The 22,014-nt window shown below is 45.1% G+C and overlaps 2 protein-coding genes across 2 annotated transcripts; both read left to right on the plus strand.

Annotated features, from left to right (window-relative positions):
• Positions 1–592: 592 nt before the first annotated feature.
• paqr5a (progestin and adipoQ receptor family member Va) lies at positions 593–5,530 on the plus strand (the record flags this gene model as incomplete). Its single annotated transcript, XM_080847584.1, has 7 exons — positions 593–646; positions 831–958; positions 1,605–1,813; positions 2,265–2,391; positions 3,731–3,827; positions 4,449–4,593; positions 5,229–5,530. 7 exons carry the CDS (start codon positions 593–595, stop codon positions 5,528–5,530), a joined length of 1,062 nt encoding a protein of 353 aa, XP_080703710.1.
• A 1,030-nt stretch (positions 5,531–6,560) lies between these two features.
• On the plus strand, positions 6,561–21,958 carry kif23 (kinesin family member 23; the record flags this gene model as incomplete). The annotated part of the gene is made up of 22 exons (XM_080847374.1): positions 6,561–6,610; positions 7,258–7,324; positions 7,633–7,761; positions 7,884–7,989; positions 8,112–8,248; positions 8,350–8,462; positions 8,867–9,037; positions 9,457–9,501; positions 10,244–10,356; positions 10,655–10,776; positions 11,454–11,556; positions 11,953–12,032; positions 12,171–12,290; positions 12,414–12,573; positions 13,095–13,256; positions 15,162–15,328; positions 15,827–16,000; positions 16,817–17,011; positions 18,417–18,647; positions 19,033–19,121; positions 19,731–19,812; positions 21,884–21,958. The coding sequence occupies exons 1-22, from the start codon at positions 6,597–6,599 to the stop codon at positions 21,956–21,958; spliced, it is 2,655 nt and encodes an 884-aa protein (XP_080703500.1). The 5' UTR covers positions 6,561–6,596.
• Between the last annotated feature and the right edge of the window lie 56 nt (positions 21,959–22,014).

Genomic DNA, 22,014 nt, shown 5'->3' on the forward strand with positions numbered 1-22,014 from the left:
TTTTATATTAACATGCTTTTTGCAGTCACGGAAACTATAATCTATATTCATAAGGGCTCAGTCAGTTTCTTCACAGTTGGGGAACATCACGCCCTCTCATAGACATATTAACTAGATTTCACACACAAAGTTTTTGTTGTCTAATGTGTTTCATTTGTCTTTGTTTTTTGGCACAGTGTCTTTAAATGGGAATGATCATGTCTGAAAACGTAAGTGTCTCCTACCTGTTACCCCTGTGCATATTAAAACAAAAGTCCCTACAATGGTTAACAAAGCTAAAGTGATCCGTATGCCTTTGAATGTTTATGGTTAACACCGCTAAAAGGTTGTGTTTGCCTTTAAGTGTTTATGGTTAACACAGCTATAATCCGTATGCCTTTTAATGTTTATTTAAAGAACTCTCCAGAAAGCATAAACTCTCCTCTCTTGTTTGGTTGGACAGATCTGGATTTCTGGGGCAGACCTCTGACTGTGTGAACACCAGGGGTGGTGACGAGGGGTTGGCACACCTCTCAGCAGGTGATTTTCTCCATGCCAACCTGAATACCCGCACCTGTGCCTACCTGTGCCGCCATAACCTCAGCCCCTCATCATGCTCAACCTCATCAAGCTACCTCACGTCTTAACCATCCATCAGGTTCCCAAAGTAAGTATAAAGACCTGAATAATACAGTAAACAGGCGATATGCATGGTAATGAGTAATTTAGTTGGCATAATATACACACTGCTCGGTGTGAAACCAACAGGTAGGCAGCCCAGTCTTTGTTATGTATCAGTGGGGCATATCTTGCACTTTGTGTCAAGGTATCATGGTGTTATTTGATTGCAGGTGTTCCATGAGGATGGGATCATATCGGGGTACCGGCCCCCCTACAGTTCAGCCAAGGACTGCGCCCTGAGCATCTTCCAGCCGACCAATGAGACCCTCAACATCTGGACACACTTCCTTCCTGCATGGTATGGATTTGAGGCTTGTGTTTTCCTGATGGAATTGTATCCCGACTGTTTCAAATGGTTCCAGTTGAGTTACATATTACATATTTCCCAGTCAAGTCAATATTCATGGTTGCTTTATACTGTCAAGCCAAGTCTCAAACTGGGAATCACCTCTTTCAAAAGAAGACAAAATTACTTAAGAGTCAGTTACACATGGATATAGACACTAAACAGTCCCACCAGTATCTGGCGAGGGTTTTGTTGTGATGGTTGCAGCCAAAAGTGACTGAATTTTCTGCAGGAATTCTCAAAAACTCTGATTAAAATGTATGTGATTTTGAGAGCTTTTATGCATTATAATCACAAATGCAGAAATTCCATTACTTTTTTTGTTTGGCTGTAATAAGAAAAAAAATCCAATTTTATCCTTGAATTAAGTGATATGCGAGCCTGGAGGGACTGATTAAAGAGAAGATGATTCTGAATGTGTCCTCTATGAAGCCACTATGAAAAGACTGGCCTACATGTGCTGCTGGCATTCCTGCTGGTCACGTGGCACTGATTCTCCTCTTTCTCTAGTTCTAGTGGTTCCATTTCACAGTTAAAGATTGGGCCAAAAATGCCAAATCTGACTGAATGGCTAGCGTGTGTTTCCCCCATGCGGTAGGTTCTTCCTGTGGAAGCTGCTTATGGTTGCCTTGGCGATGGAGGAGGGGGAGCGGAGCCTGTACCTCTGGCCCCTGCTGGTGTACCTAGCGTCCTGCTGTGTCTACCCGCTGGCCTCCAGCTGCGCCCACACCTTCAGCAGCATGTCAGTCAGGGCACGCCATGTCTGCTTCTTCTTCGACTACGGAGCAATCAGCTTATACAGCCTCGGTACGAACACATGTATAGCCAAGGGGCATTTTATGCTGTATTTCTCTGTCATTCTTTGTTTTATCTATCTATCTATCTGTGTGTGTGTCAGACTGTGTATGTGTCTGTCTGTCTAGTCATCCACCTGTCTACCTAGCTCTCCATCAATCACTCTTTCTACCTATACTATGAGATAACCCCACTCACAGACAGGCCTATAGAGTGCCATAAGTGTACATGTGTTTCATCAGGATCGCCAGTTGTCTACTCCTATACATTCTCTCAGTGCCATAAGTGTACATATGTTTCTTCAGGGTCGTCAGCAGTCTACTCCGCATATATGTTCCCATCAGTGCCATAAGTGTACATGTGTTTCATCAGGATTGCTAGTATACTCTTCATATACATTCCATCAGTGCCATAAGTGTACATACGTTCTATCAGTGCAATAAGTGTACATGTGTTTCTTCAGGGTCAGCGGTAGTCTACTCCTCGTATACGTTCCCTCAGAAGTGGGTGAACAGCACATTCCACCACTGGTACGTCTCCATCGCTGTGCTTAACTCAGTCGTCTGCACAGCACTGGCCTGCTGCTCAAGGTAAGCTGCCTTAAGGGGGAATGCAATCCTGTTTGTTGACACCCCTTGCTGACATTTGATCAAAAGGATTTCAAACTTCTCGAAGAGGCATTGTTGGTCAAACCGCAACATCACTTTGATGTTCGAGCTGATCTGTTACATTACATTATTTGACAAGGTCTTAAAGGCACCCAGTGCAACTTTCGAGGCTTAAAAATAAACATTCAATTTCTAGTCTTTTTTACACGTAGTACGTTTCAATAACTCCATACCATTACATATCGACATTCAAGGAGCAAAGATGAGACGTCGTTGTGTGGTGAGAACTGATAGAAAACAACAATCACCGCCATTTTCTTTATTTATTGGTGCCCACAATAAATAAAGCAGGATTCCAGTCAATGGAAAAATGGCCTCTCCCCACCGGCGATTGTTGTTGTTTACGATTTTCTATCAGTTCTCACCACACAACGACGTCTCATCTTTGCTCCTTGAATGTCGATATGTAATGGTATGGAGTTATTGAAACTTACTACGTGTAAAAAAGACTAGAAATTGAATGTTTATTTTTCATTGAATGTTTATATAAAGTTGCACTGGGTGCCTTTAAGATAACGAATGACGAACAGTCAGGCTGTCACACAGGGATAAAAGTGGAACAAGGGGAAGAAGTGTAACATGGTGGTGATAACAAAGCTGTGGGTGTCACTGGTGTGACAGCGACATAAAGCAAGTCATTTTTTCCCCGTTTTGTTTCTGTGGGCCTGAAATGTCAGTGCCACATGAGTTTAATGATGAATGATGAAAACATCTTTGTTTATGTAAGTTAAAATATAATTCAAACGTTGCAACACCATGTCTGCTTCAAAACAATCAGCTGGGTTGAACTTAAACGTAAACACTATCTCTGACTCAAATCCATTCTCTGAGGTTGATAGGTTATGCTCTGTGTGTGTGTGTGTGTGTGTGTGTGTGGGTTGATAGGTTATGAGTTAACCGAGTGTTTTGCCTCTAAGGCAAATGGAATATTTCAGAGCAGTAGCATTGCTGTGACGTCATCCTGAACCTGTTCTTTTCCCCCTTTACCTCTTCAGAATAGGTTTGCCGTTTCTTCACTACAGCGCCGAAACCATAAAAGGGTAGGGAATGTTTGGGAACGGGGGCCATTTTGGAGTGGGGTTGCAAGTTTAAGCACTGATCTTGGCATCCATAATCCAAAAATGTTGCAGTCCTTCTCTTGACACCCCTTGACCTGATAATCACCTCATATGACCTAAAAAATGTTTTAACGTAAAGGTTGATCTTGTCATTTAGCATATACGAACTGTAAAAGTCAATGTGGTTTTTTTTCTGTCTCTAGTTTGCCTGACTACCAAGTTGCAAAGCTTACTAAACCTCTACGCATCGTGCCGTTTGCGTTGCCGTTTTTTTATGACAACATCCCCCTATTCTACAGAGTAAGTTTGTCCCATTGCCATGGCATTCATTAAATGCATTATCTTGCTGAAATTCAGTCTATTTGGCAGCTCATATTGAACTACTGTATAAAAATAGTGGATAAATCACTGGGTGTTTCTGTATTTTGCCTTCAGTTAATATCTAGAGTGGACGAATCACTGGGTATTTCTGTATTTTACCTGCAGTTAATATCTAAAGTGGACGAATCACTGGGTATTTCTGTATTTTACCTGCAGTTAATATCTAAAGTGGACGGATCACTGGGTATTTCTGTATTTTACCTGCAGTTAATATCTAAAGTGGACGAATCACTGGGTATTTCTGTATTAGTTAATATCTAAAGTGGACGAATCACTGGGTATTTCTGTATTTTACCTGCAGTTAATATCTAAAGTGGACGAATCACTGGGTATTTCTGTATTAGTTAATATCTAAAGTGGACGAATCACTGGGTATTTCTGTATTAGTTAATATCTAAAGTGGACGAATCACTGGGTATTTCTGTATTTTGCCTGCAGTTAATATCTAAAGTGGACGAATCACTGGGTATTTCTGTATTTTCCCTGCAGTTAATATCTAAAGTGGACGGATCACTGGGTATTTCTGTATTTTACCTGCAGCTATTTGTGTGTGTCGGTGAGGGCTGCACAGACAATGATGCCAACGGTCTTCATCATCAGCACCTAGCTCTCACCTTCCTCACTGGCTTCCTCTACGCCACTCGTCTTCCAGAACGCCTGGCTCCAGGAAGTTTCGACTACATAGGTGCCAATTAAACATTATTATTTTATTTTGTCATTGTTATGTTTGTATATATATACGTATATGTGTATATATATAGTTAATGCCTTTTTTAAGTTGTTTAGCCATTAACACACTGGCAGGGGGATTGCCAATGGAAACTAGCCTTTTGGCTACAATTGGGTGCATTTACATTTCAATGTTTATTAATGTACACTGTCCCTCTTCAACAAATAAACAAACTGAAACTGAAACTGAAACAACATAACAAGCATGGAAACAAGCAACTCAAAACGTACATACTAACACAAGAGGGGTCAAGTATACGGAGGCATACTAAGGAATGCAACGAGTATTAGCTCAAAAATATTTCAGGCATTTTTTTACATACATTTTTCACATAGCTTTGTGCATGCATTTTAGAATGAAGGGTTTACGGACACGTGTTTACATACGAAGGAGAAGGCGAGAGAGTTTATTTCCAAATTCAAGGACCTCAAATTTAGGGGATCACTTCACATGGATGTCATATACTGATCAAATCTCTCTCTCCCTTGTACGTACGTAAATGTAAATGTAATCAAACGTCATCTCTCTATTGTGAGCAAATGGCCCTTTTGGCTTCACGTGTTTTCACCTGTTTTTCTTTTCCTCCACAGGGCACAGTCACCAGCTATTTCATGTGTTTGCCATCGCTGGCACAGTGGTCCAGATGAAGGCTGTAGAGCTGGACATGGTCTTGCGCCAAGCATGGCTCCTTGCTCACTCACCTCCCATTACCTTCACCAACACAGTAGGGGTGACTCTGGTGTCTGTGGCAGCCAATCTGTGTGTCATCTGCATATTCAGTCTTGCACTATTCTCAACCACTAAGAACAAGGACAAAGACAACAAACTGTCAGACATTATCAAGGGCCGTGACTCATGTTCGCCTAGAAGTGCCTTTTGTTGTCAGCGGTAGTTAGGCTCAATGGCACCTGATTGCCTGCTTGACAGGTGTGAGACAGAAAATCACTCGGCAGTAGAAGTAATGTATCACTCAAAGGTAAATAACAAAGACTGACACACCAAAGGATGCGAGTCTAGAATTGTGTTATTTGCCACATGTTATGACCTGGAAGGTCTATTTAACATTGTTTATTATTTATAGACTTCAATTTCTTTGTATATACATACGTTTTAAAAATGGCAATGAAATAAGCACTGGGAACAGACTATCTTATATGTTGAATGTGATTGACTGTAGGCCTTGTAATGAGAAGAATAACTTTATGTATTTACCGTATATAATTCATAAAATTTGAGTTATCTCAACTGTAATTTCCTAATGTATGCATTGACCTAATAATACATACATGCACAATTATTAATGACAATTTTCCCTATGTATTCTCCATGGATTATTTCACCCTGTATAAATAAAAATGATTTGTCAATAGCTAGTGCGATTTTGAATAGGCCTTAACTATATTTTCCAAGTCTCCGGTGTGCATTTTTATTTAATTGATCTCATGCAGCGCACTGATCAGTGAAAATTAAAAAAAACAATTGTCATACAAGAACCGAAAATCTTTGGTCACTAATTTTAAAAGTGTAATGTATATATAAAGCAAAAGCACATTTAAAAACAGTGCTGTACAATTAAATCACAATAAAATATTAAGTCAAAAACAGAAACATTACAATTAGATCACAATTAAATAGAAAAACAGAAGAAAATCTCTCCACTAAGCACCTAGTTACACAGAAAGCATTTTAGAATAGTATAAATGTATTCGCCATGCCTCTAGATTTAGATCAGGCTCTGCCGCCACCCAGCGCATAACTAGGGCGCAACTTGTCTGCAAGCCAGATGACGTGTGATCGACGGAAGTGCGCCTCGTAGCCAGGGAGGGACTTCCCCTGCCTTCTGATTGGTGTGATTTGAAAAATCCGTTGTCTCGAGGCGGAGGGAAAGTTCGAATTTGGAATTTGAAAGACGAGCACAGTAGCACAGACAGACGCAGAATTGAACCAAAACAATAACCATGTTAAGGCCTACGTGAGTAGTATACTGATTTTGTTGATTGTAAATGCGATTTGAATAGTTTTAAGTTAACTTACAAATGTTGTTTGTACTCACTTCATTCGATTTAGAGTCTTAAGCTGTGACTTCTTAAATTAGCAAATCTGCATTTGTTAGCTACTCCGCTACCTGGCTGGCTCCCTTGGGTGTGGAGCAAGTTCATGTTTGTGAACTAGCTATCATAGTAAGCTGATTAAAGTGTTTATTCTTGTCAGCAGGCAACGGATTTAACGCCAAATGTACCTTATACATGTTGTGCACGTGTTTCACGTAGTTATGCAGCTTCACATACGGTAACGATGTATAAATAAGCACTAGCTAGCAAGGTAAATGTACCTCCGTATGTGTATTGCTATGTTGGTTAGCTATCTGTTTGGTACGCTAGCCAGTGAAATGAGGCCAACCGTGACTCCATTAACTCTGCTGGCTTAAAGTATCTTGCTAATGCACTTTTGGAACCTTTACCGTTTCTGTCGGGCGCACCTACCTGGAGTTTTTGCTTTAATGATTTAATCATCGTTCATCACGCGGGTTAACTTAATTTGGTCATTTGAACGTTACTGGCTTTGAATTTTTTTTTGCGAAACGGGATGTTGTTATAAGATGCCATATTGACATTTCAGGAAGGGCAGAACCCCCCGGCGACCTGCGCCGAAGAAGCCTTTCAACAATCAGAAGGATCCAGTTGGGGTACGTTGGTTTCACGTCTTAAGGATGCGTTGTTTTAGGATTTTTGATGGCATGGTCATGTTGGAAGCCCTGGAATGTTTGCTGAAAGGGCATGTCAAACGCCTCTAGTATATTCTGAATGCGTAGAGATTTGGGTTCTATGAGAATCAAGAGAATCAATTAATGTATTAATTATATTCATAAATGGATGAACATTCAAATATTGGTGACCAATGTGAACTTATTATAGGCGTTTTTGTACAGAACCATGTTGGACACTTTAGGCAGCGCCACAGCTGTTGGTGATTCATGCTCTGGTGTTTTTGTAGGTGTACTGTCGAGCGCGCCCACTGAGCTGTGATGATGAGGAGTGCTGCATCGAGGTCATCAGCAACACAACTATTCAGCTACATGCCCCAGATGGCCTTAAGGCCAACCGCAATGGGGAATACAAAGAGGTAGCTTGGTTTGTTTGTTTTGGACAGATTTGTTTAATCTGGCATTTCCTCTGGGGAACTCCAAACAATGGGCTACCACATTCCTGTCCTCACAAGATTGTTATCGCTTCACCGTGTTTCAGACCCAGTATTCCTTCAAGAAAGTGTTTGGCATCAAAACGACTCAGATGGAGCTGTTTGGGGATGTTGCCAAACCACTTGTGGATGATGTCATGCATGGCAAAAATGGTATGTGTATGAGTCATTCTTTAAACCCGTTGGTGACACCTTCCTACCTATCTAAGTAAGCCTCTTTTTTTTTAACTTCCTCAAATGTCTTTTGCATCAACGTGATTTTTCCACTTTTCCAGGTCTCCTTTTTACCTATGGCGTCACTGGCAGTGGGAAGACCTACACCATGACTGGCTTTCCTGGACAAGGCGGCCTCCTTCCCCGGTGTCTGGACATGATCTTCAACAGCATCGGCCCATATCAGGCCAAAAGATTTGTATGGAAGAATTAATGGATTGATTTATTTCACTACTGAAGCCCATTTTGGGGCCCTGACTGTTGGGGGCTTACCTTGTGTGCTGTGCTGTTTGTGCACAGGTGTTCAAGCCTGACGATAAGAACGGTATGGAGGTGCAGAACCAGGTGGATGCCCTGCTGGAGCGGCAGAAGAGAGACAGTCAGCAGAGTGTTCCCAAAACGCCATCCTCACGGTAGGTTTGCGGCGAGCGGAGATGTCGCTGTTGACACGTAACGGGGCGACGACAGGCTTCATCAAGTTCTTTATTTAAATGTTGGGGAAACACACTGGGGGTGTAGGCGTCATTTGCAGTGGCGCAGAGGCTGGACAGAGAAGAGTGCCACAGCTGTGCCATATGTCAACACGCATAAAATAAACAATGGTGTAATATGTAGAAACTTCAATTTGTTTATTTGATCAAGAGGGACGGTGTACATTCATGAACATTTAAAATGTGAATGCACCAAATTATAGCCAAAAGGCTACTTTCCATTGGCAATCCCTCTGCCAGACTGAAAAAGGCTATACAGTCTATAAAAAGGCATTAATGTATACATCAAACTAAACGGCTAATGATTTGTGCTGTGTGAACTGCAGCCAGAGGGTGGACCCGGAGTTTGCCGACATGATCCGCCCGGAGGAGGCCTGCAGGGCGGAAGGCGTGGATGAAGACAGCAGCTACAGCGTGTTTGTGTCCTACATCGAGATCTACAACAACTACATCTATGACCTCCTGGAAGAGGCGCCCGTTGACCCATTAAAAGCGAAGTTAGTATGGAATGATTGTTTTGGGACCGTAAGACCCGTAGCACAACTTGCCTCTACATTTCTGGTCTGGTGATTGTGACTGTTTTGATTCTGCGGAAAGTGATTCTGTTTAATTGTTCACAAAAGAATTGCTCTTACATAAGAAAGCAATGGTACAATGTAATTTATGCTAGAAAAAGTGGCTATATTAATATTGAAAGCCTTATGTGACTTTAGTGTTGGCTTGGATGTAAGAACAATTTATTTTATTTGTTACTATGAAAGTAGGCACTGAAGAAGCCCTGTAGTTTCTTTGAAAAGGGAAGGAAAAAAACTTAATAGGCTTGGTGAAGAAAGTAAACTGGTCCCATGAGGCCAGTATTTATCAGTTGCCATGGTAGTGTAGCCGTCCGGTTGAAATGTGTGTGTTCCCCCGCTAGGTGGAACAGTGGAGGCACTCCTCTCAAGAGCAACACTGAGTTTATGTACGTGGCCCGTGGAGGCCCTTTCACACCCACACCCATAGATAGCGCTCTTGAGCTGAGAGCACCATGTGCCGTGTGCTGCTTCTGTGTGATGCGCTTCCCCATGTCCCATTGCTTAGTTTGTGCTTATAGGCTGTCTGCTATGGCTTGATGTTCTGTCTGTCTGTCTGTCTGACTGTCTCTGTCTGTCTGTCTGTCTGTCTGTCTGTCTCTGCCTGTCTGTCTGTCTCTGTCTGTCTGTCTATCTATCTGTCTGTCTGTCTCTGCCTGTCTGTCTGTCTCTGTCTGTCTATCTATCTGTCTGTCTGTCTGTCTCTGCCTGTCTGTCTGTCTCTGTCTGTCTGTCTGTCTGTCTCTGCCTGTCTGTCTGTCTCTGTCTGTCTATCTATCTGTCTGTCTGTCTGTCTCTGCCTGTCTGTCTGTCTCTGTCTGTCTGTCTATCTATCTGTCCGTCTGTCTCTGCCTGTCTGTCTGTCTCTGTCTGTCTGTCTATCTATCTGTCTGTCTGTCTCTCCCTCTCTGCCTGCCTGTCTGTCTGTCTGTCTGTCTGTCTCTGCCTACCTACCTGCTTGGCGTCCGCTCTGCCCTGTCTGTCTTGTCTGTCTGAAACTGTATGTTGAGCTGAGAATCAGTTTAATATAATCATCCCCCTCACTGTTGGCTACTGAAGAATTAACCAATTTCAGCGATACAGACTGGTGTGTTTGTCTGTGGCTCACTGAGTTGTGTTTCATCCCTTTAGACCGCCCCAGTCTAAAATTCTCCGCGAAGACCAGAACCACAACATGTATGTCGCTGGATGCACTGAAGTGGAGGTCAAAACCACTGATGAGGCGTTTGACGTGTTTTGGAAAGGTAGGTCGCTGGTTATCTGTATGTGTATCTACAGTCTGTGTGGTTATTGTAACCGGTTGTTGTGTTTTGGAAAAGAGGTCGCTGGTTAACTGTGTGTATCTACAGTCTGTGTGGTTATTGTAACCGGTTGTTGTGTTTTGGAAAAGAGGTCGCTGGTTAACTGTGTGTATCTACAGTCTGTGTGGTTATTGTAACCTGTTGTTGTGTTTTGGAAAAGAGGTTGCTGGTTATCTGTGAGGTTCCAATGTGTATCTACAGTCTTTGTGGTTATTGTAACGTGTTGTTGTGGTTTGCTCAGGTCAGAAAAAGCGGCGGATTGCCAACACGCAACTGAACCGTGAGTCTAGCAGATCCCACAGCGTGTTCATCATTAAGTTGGCCCAGGCTCCTCTCGATGCTGACGGGGACAATGTTCTCCAGGTGAGCCCCGACTCCGTCTTACTGCTGTGTACGTTACGTAAGTGATGACTGCTGCTGAGGTGTCCATTGGTGTCCGGTCATGGAGAACTAATGGGCACTTGCCAGCCAATCAGAAGAGTGTTTCTCATCTCCAGGGCATAACCTGTAACCTTGGCTAACCTAATGACCATTACTATTTTGCAGGGGTGGGAATCTCTTGGCACCTCACGATTCGATTCAGAGGTCAACAATTCGACTCTTAACCGATTATCCATTATCAGTTCTAAACCGTTAAAACGATTATTAATGCATGTCGATTTTTAAAACGGCCTCAAATCAATTCCTCCTTTGTGTTCGATGATTAAAGAAAATCAACAGATGAATTACCTTCTATATTTTTTATTAGAGAAAAAGCTTTTCCTTGTCACAATTATGACTTTCTATGAACAATGCAATAATTGATGAAGCTTGCATTTCAACACAAAATGTAGGTGTAAACAAAAAAAAGTAATAATAATAAATACATTTTAATCAAAAAATTGATTATGAACTTTTCTGAATCGAGACAGAATCGTTCTAGAGAGAATCGAGACTAATCGAAAAATTGATCCCCACCCCTACTATTTTGTATTGCTATCGTCTCCTTCTTTTTTGTGATCTTCCACACTGATCCATGTTCCATCCGTGTGTTCTGGCAGGATAAGAACCAGGTGTCGGTGAGTCAGCTGTGTCTGGTGGACCTGGCCGGGAGCGAGAGAACCAGCCGCACTCGAGCAGAGGGCAGCCGCCTCAGGGAAGCAGGTAACCTACCGGCTGAAGGAGTTTGTTGTCTGCTTATAGCTAATCCCTAATGGAGCGCCACCGCTGTAGGTCTAGATTCAATTCAAGTTAGCTGATTATAGACGGAGTTGGCGTGGGTGAAACGAAGGGCAGGAATCAGCCATGAAAGATATTAGAAGTTTTCACATACTATTGTATATCACCGGATTCAATTAAATTGTATTTATAAAGCGCCTTGAGACAATTGTATTGTTATGGAGCTATATAAATAAAATTTAATTGAATTGAATCAAGCGATATATAATAGTATGTGAAAACTACTAATATCTTTCATGGCTGATCCGGGGTGTTGACGAGGGAGGGAATGTGGACTGTGTCTTCTGTGGACTCTTATCTCACAGTGTTTCTCCTTAACAGGTAACATCAACCAGTCCTTGATGACACTGCGGACATGCATGGAAGTTCTCAGAGAGAATCAAATGTGTGGCACAAATAAGGTTAGTGCGTTTATTTATTTAAGATGCCACCTAGGTTCATAATATTATTATTTAAATTTTAATATATGTAGATATACATCTTTCTGACTGTATTCTCCTTTGTTGTCCAATAACCTTGCCTGTCTTCCTCCTGCTAAGATGGTGCCGTACAGAGACTCCAAAGTGACTCACTTCTTCAAGAACTACTTTGACGGCGAGGGCAAAGTCAGAATGATTGTGTGCGTCAACCCTAAAGCGGATGACTACGAAGAGACTCTGGTATGACCTTTGCCCCCCCCCCCCCCCCCACCCCATCTACTGATCACGTTCACCTCTTTGACCTTGTGTGGCCTGTGGTCTAACTGTGTGTGTGTGTGTGTGTGTGTGTGTGTGTGTCTGCAGCTGGTCATGCGCTTTGCGGAGATGACCCAGGAGGTGGAGATTGCGCGTCCGGTGGACCGGCCCATCTGTGGCTTTGCTGCTGGCCGCCGCCAGAGGAACCAGGCCTTCCAGGACGAACTGTCCCGCCGTCTGGAGGAGCGTGGAGGCCCTACTGACAAAGGTGTGTGTTTGTGTGTAGGCCCTACTGACAAAGGTAGGTGTGTGTGTGTGTGTGTTTGTGTAGGCCCTACTGACAAAGGTGTGTGTGCGTGAAAGCCCTACTGACAAAGGTGTGTGTGTGTGTGTGAAGGCCCTGCTGACGGAGGTATGGGGTGTTTTTGTGCGCACATGTGCAACTAAATCCAAATAGACTTGAGGAATCAAGTAGTCAACATACTTGTCCTATGCATACTTGCAGATACATGTACGTCTAAGTACAGTGTAATACACACTACATGTGCTATTAAGCTGAATGTACTGAGTGCAAACTGACCTGGAGGGCACATATTACACTTCACCTGGAAGCACTTGTGTTTGCAAGTGCCCACATGAGGAGGACACTGAATTAAATGCCCCAAGATTACTTCAACTGAAGCAGTGTGTGTGTGTGTGTGTGTGTGTGTGTGTGTGTGTGTGTGTGTGTGTTCATGTCCTGTGTTTTAGTGAAGGTTGTGTGTCTAACACTTGTCGATGTGTGTTCAGAAATCACAGCAGGCCTGAGCCAGATGCTGCAGAGCTTCCCTCCCCTGCCCCCCTGCCAGATCAACGACCCCACGGACGACCAGACACTGCCCCGCCTCATCGAGGCGCTGGAGAGGAGGTACAAGATGAGGCAGTCCATGGTCGAGGAGTACAACAAGACAGGTGAGGCCCACAGTGAGGCATGCTGGGAAGAGGCCCTTCTCCCCCCTCCTTCCCCAATTTGGAATCGGTACCATCACCTCGTCCAATAGAGTCGAGCCCCTTCACCTCGTCCAATAGAGTCGAGCCCCTTCACCTCGTCCAATAGAGTCGAGCCCCTTCACCTCGTCCAATAGAGTCGAGCCCCTTCACCTCGTCCAATAGAGTCGAGCCCCTTCACCTCGTCCAATAGAGTCGAGCCCCCTTATTCGCCTCGTCCAATAGAGTCGAGCCCCCTTATTCGCCTCGTCCAATAGAGTCGAGCCCCCTTATTCGCCTCGTCCAATAGAGTCGAGCCCCCTTATTCGCCTCGTCCAATAGAGTCGAGCCCCCTTATTCGCCTCGTCCAATAGAGTCGAGCCCCCTTATTCGCCTCGTCCAATAGAGTCGAGCCCCCTTATTCGCCTCGTCCAATAGAGTCGAGCCCCCTTATTCGCCTCGTCCAATAGAGTCGAGCCCCCTTATTCGCCTCGTCCAATAGAGTCGAGCCCCCTTATTCGCCTCGTCCAATAGAGTCGAGCCCCCTTATTCGCCTCGTCCAATAGAGTCGAGCCCCCTTATTCGCCTCGTCCAATAGAGTCGAGCCCCCTTATTCGCCTCGTCCAATAGAGTCGAGCCCCCTTATTCGCCTCGTCCAATAGAGTCGAGCCCCCTTATTCGCCTCGTCCAATAGAGTCGAGCCCCCTTATTCGCCTCGTCCAATAGAGTCGAGCCCCCTTATTCGCCTCGTCCAATAGAGTCGAGCCCCCTTATTCGCCTCGTCCAATAGAGTCGAGCCCCCTTATTCGCCTCGTCCAATAGAGTCGAGCCCCCTTATTCGCCTCGTCCAATAGAGTCGAGCCCCCTTATTCGCCTCGTCCAATAGAGTCGAGCCCCCTTATTCGCCTCGTCCAATAGAGTCGAGCCCCCTTATTCGCCTCGTCCAATAGAGTCGAGCCCCCTTATTCGCCTCGTCCAATAGAGTCGAGCCCCCTTATTCGCCTCGTCCAATAGAGTCGAGCCCCCTTATTCGCCTCGTCCAATAGTCGAGCCCCCTTATTCGCCTCGTCCAATAGAGTCGAGCCCCCTTATTCGCCTCGTCCAATAGAGTCGAGCCCCCTTATTCGCCTCGTCCAATAGAGTCGAGCCCCCTTATTCGCCTCGTCCAATAGAGTCGAGCCCCCTTATTCGCCTCGTCCAATAGAGTCGAGCCCCCTTATTCGCCTCGTCCAATAGAGTCGAGCCCCCTTATTCGCCTCTTCCAATAGAGTCGAGCCCCCTTATTCGCCTCGTCCAATAGAGTCGAGCCCCCTTATTCGCCTCGTCCAATAGAGTCGAGCCCCCTTATTCGCCTCGTCCAATAGAGTCGAGCCCCCTTATTCGCCTCGTCCAATAGTGTCGAGCCCCCTTATTCGCCTCGTCCAATAGAGTCGAGCCCCCTTATTCGCCTCGTCCAATAGAGTCGAGCCCCCTTATTCGCCTCGTCCAATAGAGTTAAGCCTAACAGCGTTTTTCTAACTGCCTTACTACCTTATTTAGAGGTACAATCCATGCTTCTAATCCAATCCACGTTTTGTCAAAATCAGTTCATCACGGCCGTCTAGCTGTTAGTTATGTGTATGGCCAAAAAATAACTCTGGTGTTCATAGACAGTCCTGACTCTAAATGAGAAGCAAAGAAAGTGACTTGCACTTTTCTGTCCGCCACGTTCAGGAGCATGGAAGAGAGTGGCGTAATTGATTGGCTTGTTGAGCTCAAATATCAACAACCTTTCGCCAGAATCGCAGACTGTTGGGTTCAGCAGTCCAGGATGAACAACTGCATCCTTCACAGCTAGTATGCAGTGTCCCAACTGGGTCATGGTGGGTTTTAAATCTCTTCTCTTCTCAGCCAACACGCTGAGGTCCATGCTGCAGGAGATGGATGGCAGCATTATGTCCAAGGAGAACTTCATCCAAGAGCAGCGAGGCAAGATGGGGGAGAAGGACAAGTACATTCAGGACCAGAAGAGTGAGATCGATCGCCTGGAGAAGAAGTCCAAGATGCTGGAGTACAAGGTAAGAACCGGCCTGCACCCTTCGGCCTGCCCCTGCCCCTGCTCCCTCTATGCTTGGTAAAGGTTTGGGTGGCATGGGCCTTTCTTGCAGACTTCTGCGAGTGGAAGCATACCCATCGTTTCTAAGCACTTCTCTTAGTGAGCGCATACCCGTCCTATCCATTTACTGCACGCATGCAGGAGCTTTGGTCTTGGGAGGCAGGGATACTAGTGTAGCTATGACCGTTATCGGACAGTGTCAAACATCGGCAATTCCGTTAAACAATCAAAATGTTAAGTTTAATAATGGATGAACAATCTATAACTTCAGTTTAATAAGGGATTTACATGGCCACACCAACGTTTGCCGAAAACACAAGCCGTCCGATAATTAACACTGTAACGATATGTTTTTTAGGGTCACATCAGATAGTTTTGACTTGCTAGACATACTAGGTATTTATTTCCGTTAACTGCCACAGTCCCATCTGTCAATGCATGACTGGTCCTGTGGTTTCAGATTGACATCCTGCAGAAGACGACCAACATCTACGAGGAGGACAAGCGGTCGCTGCAGCACGAGCTGGACACGCGTGACCACCGGCTGCAGCGGGAGGTGTCCGAGAAGAGGCGCATGGAGGCCCGCATGCAGGGCGTGGTCTACGACGCCAGGCACCAGTGGGAGAAGGAAACCGTGAGTACTGCCTCCTTCAGTGGGGAGAAGGAATGCGTGAGTACTGCCTCCTTTAGGGAGGATGGTGCTCTGTACTGCTGTACTGCCTCCTTTAGGGAGGATGGTGCTCTGTCTGGGTAGTATGGCCATGTAACCAGATGGAAGAGAAAATAATACTGATACGTGTGATATATATATATATATATATATATATATATATATATATTTTTTTTTATTATTATTATTATTATTTTTGTATTCACATATTTTTTAATTAAAAAATCGATTATGAACTTTTCTGAATCGAGACATAATTGTTTTATAGAGAATCAAGCAAAATTAAAGAATCTTTTTTTTCTCCATCCGTAGTATTTATTGATCTGTTCAGTTGGTCAGATATGAATGCCCCTGGCCCTCACATGTTCTGTGGGTTTCACAAGGATTTTCATAATGCTAGATGCTGGGGAATACAAATTAAAAACGTATTATACACACACACATACACGCACGTGTATATGTATGTGCAAATGCTAATTCAGCTGGAGGTTTTTTGATGGTTGTCAATAGTACATTCTTTGGCATGAAGGGGTGACTTACAACAACCACCTCCAGACATCGTTCAGTGGTCTGTGTTTCCTGGATGCATTGTTGAGTAATCATGAGGGTGTTATCAACAGCCTTCAGGAAACCGTGTGTGTGTGTGTGTGTGTGTGTGTGTGTGTGTGTGTGTGTGTGTGTGTGTGTGTGTGTGTGTGTGTGTGTGTGTGTGTCCCCTTCAGGAGAGGTGTGTGAATGCTCTGTCTGAACCTGGTTTCTGTGTGTGTGTGTGTCCTTCAGGAGAGGCGTGTGAATGCCAAGCAGCTGGAGATGCAGAACAAGCTGTGGGTGAAGGACGAGAAGCTGAAGCAGCTGAAGGCCATCGTCACCGAGTGCAAGACTGACACCCCCGCACGGCCCGAGAAACCGCTGAGGCCCTCGCGAGAGAAGGACCGCGTCCCCGCCAAGCGCTCGGCCTCCCCGTCCCCCGTACCTGTACGTTACACTGACCTGCGCTTCTAGCTCGCTCGCTCAGACTCCTCCTCATCCCCCTCTTCCTCTCACTCTTCCTCACTCCATGCCTGCATGCCTCTTTAAAGCATTTCTTCCCAGCAGCAGAGGCCCCCATAGCCCTCGCACAGCAGGAACTGACGTGACCACTGTTGTCTTGCATGGACTTTTTTATGTGCAGCATTTTACCAAAATATTATACAAAATTACTTTTCTAATTTTTTAAATCTCAACACTTTTGTATAGTTTGTTTTGTGTGAGTGTGTTGTATATTGAGGACTTTTTTTAAATATGTCCATGTTAGCGGTCATTACTACACTATGTGTGTTATTTTTCAGTGTGTGTGTGTGTGTGTGCATGCCACTTGTGTGTTCTAACCTGACTGTCATCTGCAGTCCGCTTACGCTCTCCCTCAGCAGTGCCCTCCGCACCCCACCCCCTTCACCGGGGGCCCGGCCCACAAGGGGCCCCCCAGCGTGGTGTCGGTGGCCTCCTGCGTCTCCGACTGGGAGCAGAGGGTGCCCCAGGATAGCAGGCAGCGTAGCCAGTCACCCCCTTCCAGTGGGGCTCGTGGCCCCTGGGCCTCTGGGGCCGCCCAGCCAGGCAGCCTAGGCAGGAGGAGAGGCAGGCAGTGGCCCTGTGACTGGGAGGTGCCCCAGCAGCCAGAGGAGCTAGGCCTAGAGGAAGTGCCAGGGCTCAGGGTCAGTGGTTAGAGTAAGAGCAGCCGTAGAAATAACGTAGATGGACCTCTGACATGACTGGCTGTAGGAACTAACAGGTTTAATTTAGTTTCAGTTTATTTGTATGTCGTTTGCTTGAAATATTTTTTTTTTCTGCTTGTAGTAGTTTTCTCTAACATGACATTGTGACTTGACTGTTGTGGTAGAGACCAGCGATGCTGTGAATGACTTGCTTTTTATTGTTCCTTTTTTTTTTTGTCCTCCTAATGTAAAGAAAAAAATCCCCTGTTGCAATGCACTTCAATAAATCCTTTTTTTTTTGTTGTATCATACTAACACGATTAATTGCTCATCCTAACCATCTGCACGCCACCTCAACCCTTGCTACTGCTTGTGCGACGTGTGTCTGAACGCTCTTCCAATTGCATTGTAGATTCCTTAATTGCCTTGGTATGTAGAAAACTTGTTACTGCATAGACTTGTTACAGTATTTATTTATTTAAGAGACTGTGAAGACCGCATCTCATGGTTTTTGTCTGCATTGCATTGCTAGTATGGTTGACCCCTTTTGAGTGTTCCTGGCAGCGTTAGTTGATTCAGCACGACTAACTTTACTCCGTAACGCCGTCACAGACATGACGTGATTCCCTGAGCCTTCCCCCTGACCAGCTGATTGACTGACGTGTGTGTTGCTGTTCTGATTGGCTTAGACGGGCCCCCCAGTCCGAGCCCACCGGCGGTCCCACTCGGCGGGAGGAGAGCGCTGGGTGGACCACAAGCCCTCCACCAACGTGGAGCAGAACACGGTGCTGCAGCCCAACCTGCCCAACGCCATCAAGGTCACGACCCCCAGCGAGAAGGCCCTGTCCAAGTGCGACAAGTACGTGCTCACGCACCAGGAGGTGGCCTCTGACGGTGAGATCCAGACCAAACTCATCAAGGTACGGGAATCCATGCTCCAGTATTGTCTACTTGCTCTGTCTAGTATTGTCTGTATTGCTTCAGTATTGTCTACTTGCTCTGTCTAGTATTGTCTGTATTGCTTCAGTATTGTCTACTTGCTCTGTCTAGTATTGTCTGTATTGCTTCAGTATTGTCTACTTGCTCTGTCTATTGTCTGTATTGCTCCAGTGTTGTCTACTTGTCTCTGTCTGTATTGTCTGTATCGCTTCAGTATTGTCTACTTGTGTCTTTGTCTGTGTACAATGGAAATATAATTTGTTGGCGACTAGAAGTTGTGTTGATCTTTGGAGTTAATGTAGGGTACAGGCACGCACGCCCAGTCAAAATGCCAAACTGAGTGTTGTTTCTCTGCCGTGCCTCCAGGGGGAGGTGTTCAAGACCAGAGCGGGCGGTCAGTCTGTGCAGTTCACCGACATCGAGACGCTGAAGCAGGAGGACGCCTCCGCCCCCAGGTGCCTTTTCCACTCTTTTTTTTTCAGATAATACTGCTGGTGTGATGCCTCCTTACAGCCAGTTTTCACTGTTCCTATAGTTTTGATGTGGTGTGACAGCCGCCGTTTTTCAACAAGGCTGATTTCACGGTTCTGTAGTGTTTAGTCTGGGGGTGTTTTGGGGTTGATGCTGAAGTGTGTGTGTGTGTGTGTGTGTGTGTGTGTGTGTGTGTGTGTAGTCTGCGGGTGTTTTGGGGTTGATGCTGAAGTGTGTGTGTTTAGTCTACAGGTGTTTTGGGGTTGATGATGCTGAAGTGTGTGTGTGTGTGTGTGTGTGTGTGTGGTCTGGGGGTGTTTTGGGGTTGATGATGCTGAAGTGTGTGTGTGTGTGGGGTCTGGGGGTGTTCTGGGGTTGATGATGCTTAAGCGTGCGTGTGTGTGTGTGTGGTATGGGGGTGTTTTGGGGTTGATGATGCTGAAGTGTGTGTGTGTGTGTGTGTGTGTGTGTGTGTGGGTGGGGTCTGGGGGTGTTTTGGGGTTGATGATGCTGAAGTGTGTGTGTGTGTGTGTGGGGTATGGGGGTGTTTTGGGGTTGATGATGCTGAAGTGTGATGCTCTGTTTCCCTGCAGCCGTAAGAGGCGCTCCTCTGAGAACCGTGCTGCCCATGGCGATGAGAACGCGGAGGGCGGCTGGACCGATGTGGAGAACAGGGTAAGGGAGCCGCAACAGTTGTCAAATACAAAAAAAAAAGTTAGTGCCGCGACCCAGAATGTTCTCCAGCCAAAGCTTATGGGTTGAGGGGGACACTGTATATCATACCTGCAAACTTGTCACCTTTCGGCGAAATTCGCCGTTTTGATCCCAAAATAGGTCACTTACGTGAATCGTGTAGATCCGAGGAGTTTTTTTTTTAGGGGGGGGGGGGGGGGTAGGCAAGCAGAGACAGACTGACATGTTGAGACATTCTATTGATCTTTTGTCGCTCTGCCGAGTAGACTTAAAGAATCTTCGGTTCTATCAAAGAAGGTGGATCTAGTACTAGCTCTTCTATTTACTCTCATTGATCTAGCTCCACCTTCTTTGTTTGATAGGCTGTCACCATGACTGCCGGTAAAAATGATTACTATTACCTAGCAACGCTCTAAAGTTCTCTGGTCGCGCGGCAGGACGGGAAACAGAATAACCACTGACTAAGCGGTTTAATTGAGGTTGGTATTATTATCAGTGAATAAAATGAAATAAACCACACTGGGTAACGTTTGCGGTCTCCGATTCACTGCTACGGGATGCTGCTTATGTAATGTTGCCCTGCAGAGGTTCGTAAGTTAACTATAGCTGAGGTAAGTATCATAAGTTCATAACGTGCTTTGATGTTCACCAGTCAGTTATTTTAGGTGGGTAGCAGATTTTGCATGTACCCACCGCCTTTTTGCTTAGGCTAGCTGTTGCAGCCAAGTGAATATGTGGCGTCCTGACAACAAATTGAAAATAGATGTGAAACGGACTCAAACTGACCCATATGGTGTGTGAAGTGATGAGTAAATGAAGCCTCGAAGCCCTCCTCCGCTGTGTGTGCAAACGTGAGCAAACATCACCCTTTGACAAGCAAACTAGAAGTACGACCGGCGAAACACCATCACTATTACAAACATTTTTAAATGCCGTCCTTCAGACAGCAATGTTTATTTATTGTCCATTGTAACTTCGTTCGTGTTAGAAGTTAATTCTCTCTGGTGTGACGCGCACGGCGTGAGATGATTAAGTTAAAGTTCCGGCTGTTGCTAGGTGATCGTGGCATTTGTTTGGGTTACAGACATAAGTCGCTTGTAGCATTAGATTACCGTAGGCGTACTGTCGCTTATTTTGGATTCCTACTCACGATAGCCTCTCTAAAGATAAGATTACTAAATGTAGTTAATATTTGCTCTCTGTCACACCAAATGAAAAAAATAAAAACAAATTTGGCAGCACTGAGGGAAAAGAGGGCTGAATTTGAGTGCCAGCCCTCTACTAGTGCTGCTGCTAAAAGGGCAGAGGTGGTGGAGAAGGAGAGGATGGCGAGAAAGAGGCATATGGCAGCACAGCGAAAATGTGCCCTGGAACGGCTTGTTAAGGCCAAAAAATCTAAGAAATGAATCTCTTGTTTATGTTTTATGTAAATAGTTTGAACAACCTGGTGTGATGCAAGTTCAAAATTGCAAAAAAATAAATACATTTGAATAATTTAGTAAAGAGAATAGTGTGTTTTTTTTTCCTTTTTTGGCGAGGGGGGCGTCGGGGGGTGTCGTCGCAACTCGCGATTAGTTTGTCACCTTTTTCAACCCTCCTGAGTTTGCAGGTATGGTATATACAGGATATTATCAGACGGAGAGCAAACACGCACAAGGGTGCAGTGTCATGTCTGCTCACGGTTTCCTCCTGTTACATTTAGTCATTTAGCAGACGCTTTTGTCCAAAGTGACGTACAAGAGAGAACAGTCAAGCTAAGAGCAATAAAAACCTGGTGTAACAATAAATACTACTTTACTTAAGGAATAGAAAACGACAGAAAAAGTAGTGTGGGACCCTCTGAAGAGTCTTCAAGAGCTTCTGTTCAGAGGGAGGTTATCTTGGCCCCTGTTGCTTAGGTGCTAGCTCTAGTGGGGCTCAGGCTCTGTAAAGTGCCAAAAGACCGTTTCAATTGTTACTTTTGCTAATATAGCTATAATGTAATTGAATGTGTCCGTGTCCACCTCTGTTTTGTGATATGTATCGCTCTGATCATCCTGCTCCTGTTCCGCAGTGCTCTGTTGCCGTAGAGATGAGGGCCGGCTCCAACCTGGGACCAGGCTATCAGCACCACGGTTACCAGAAGTAGGTCACACACATCACACACATCTGGGCCAGTCAGAGACATATAGGCTAGGATACAGA

This window comes from Sprattus sprattus (assembly GCF_963457725.1).
Source record: "Sprattus sprattus genome assembly, chromosome: 11".
Lineage (NCBI taxonomy): Eukaryota > Metazoa > Chordata > Actinopteri > Clupeiformes > Clupeidae > Sprattus > Sprattus sprattus.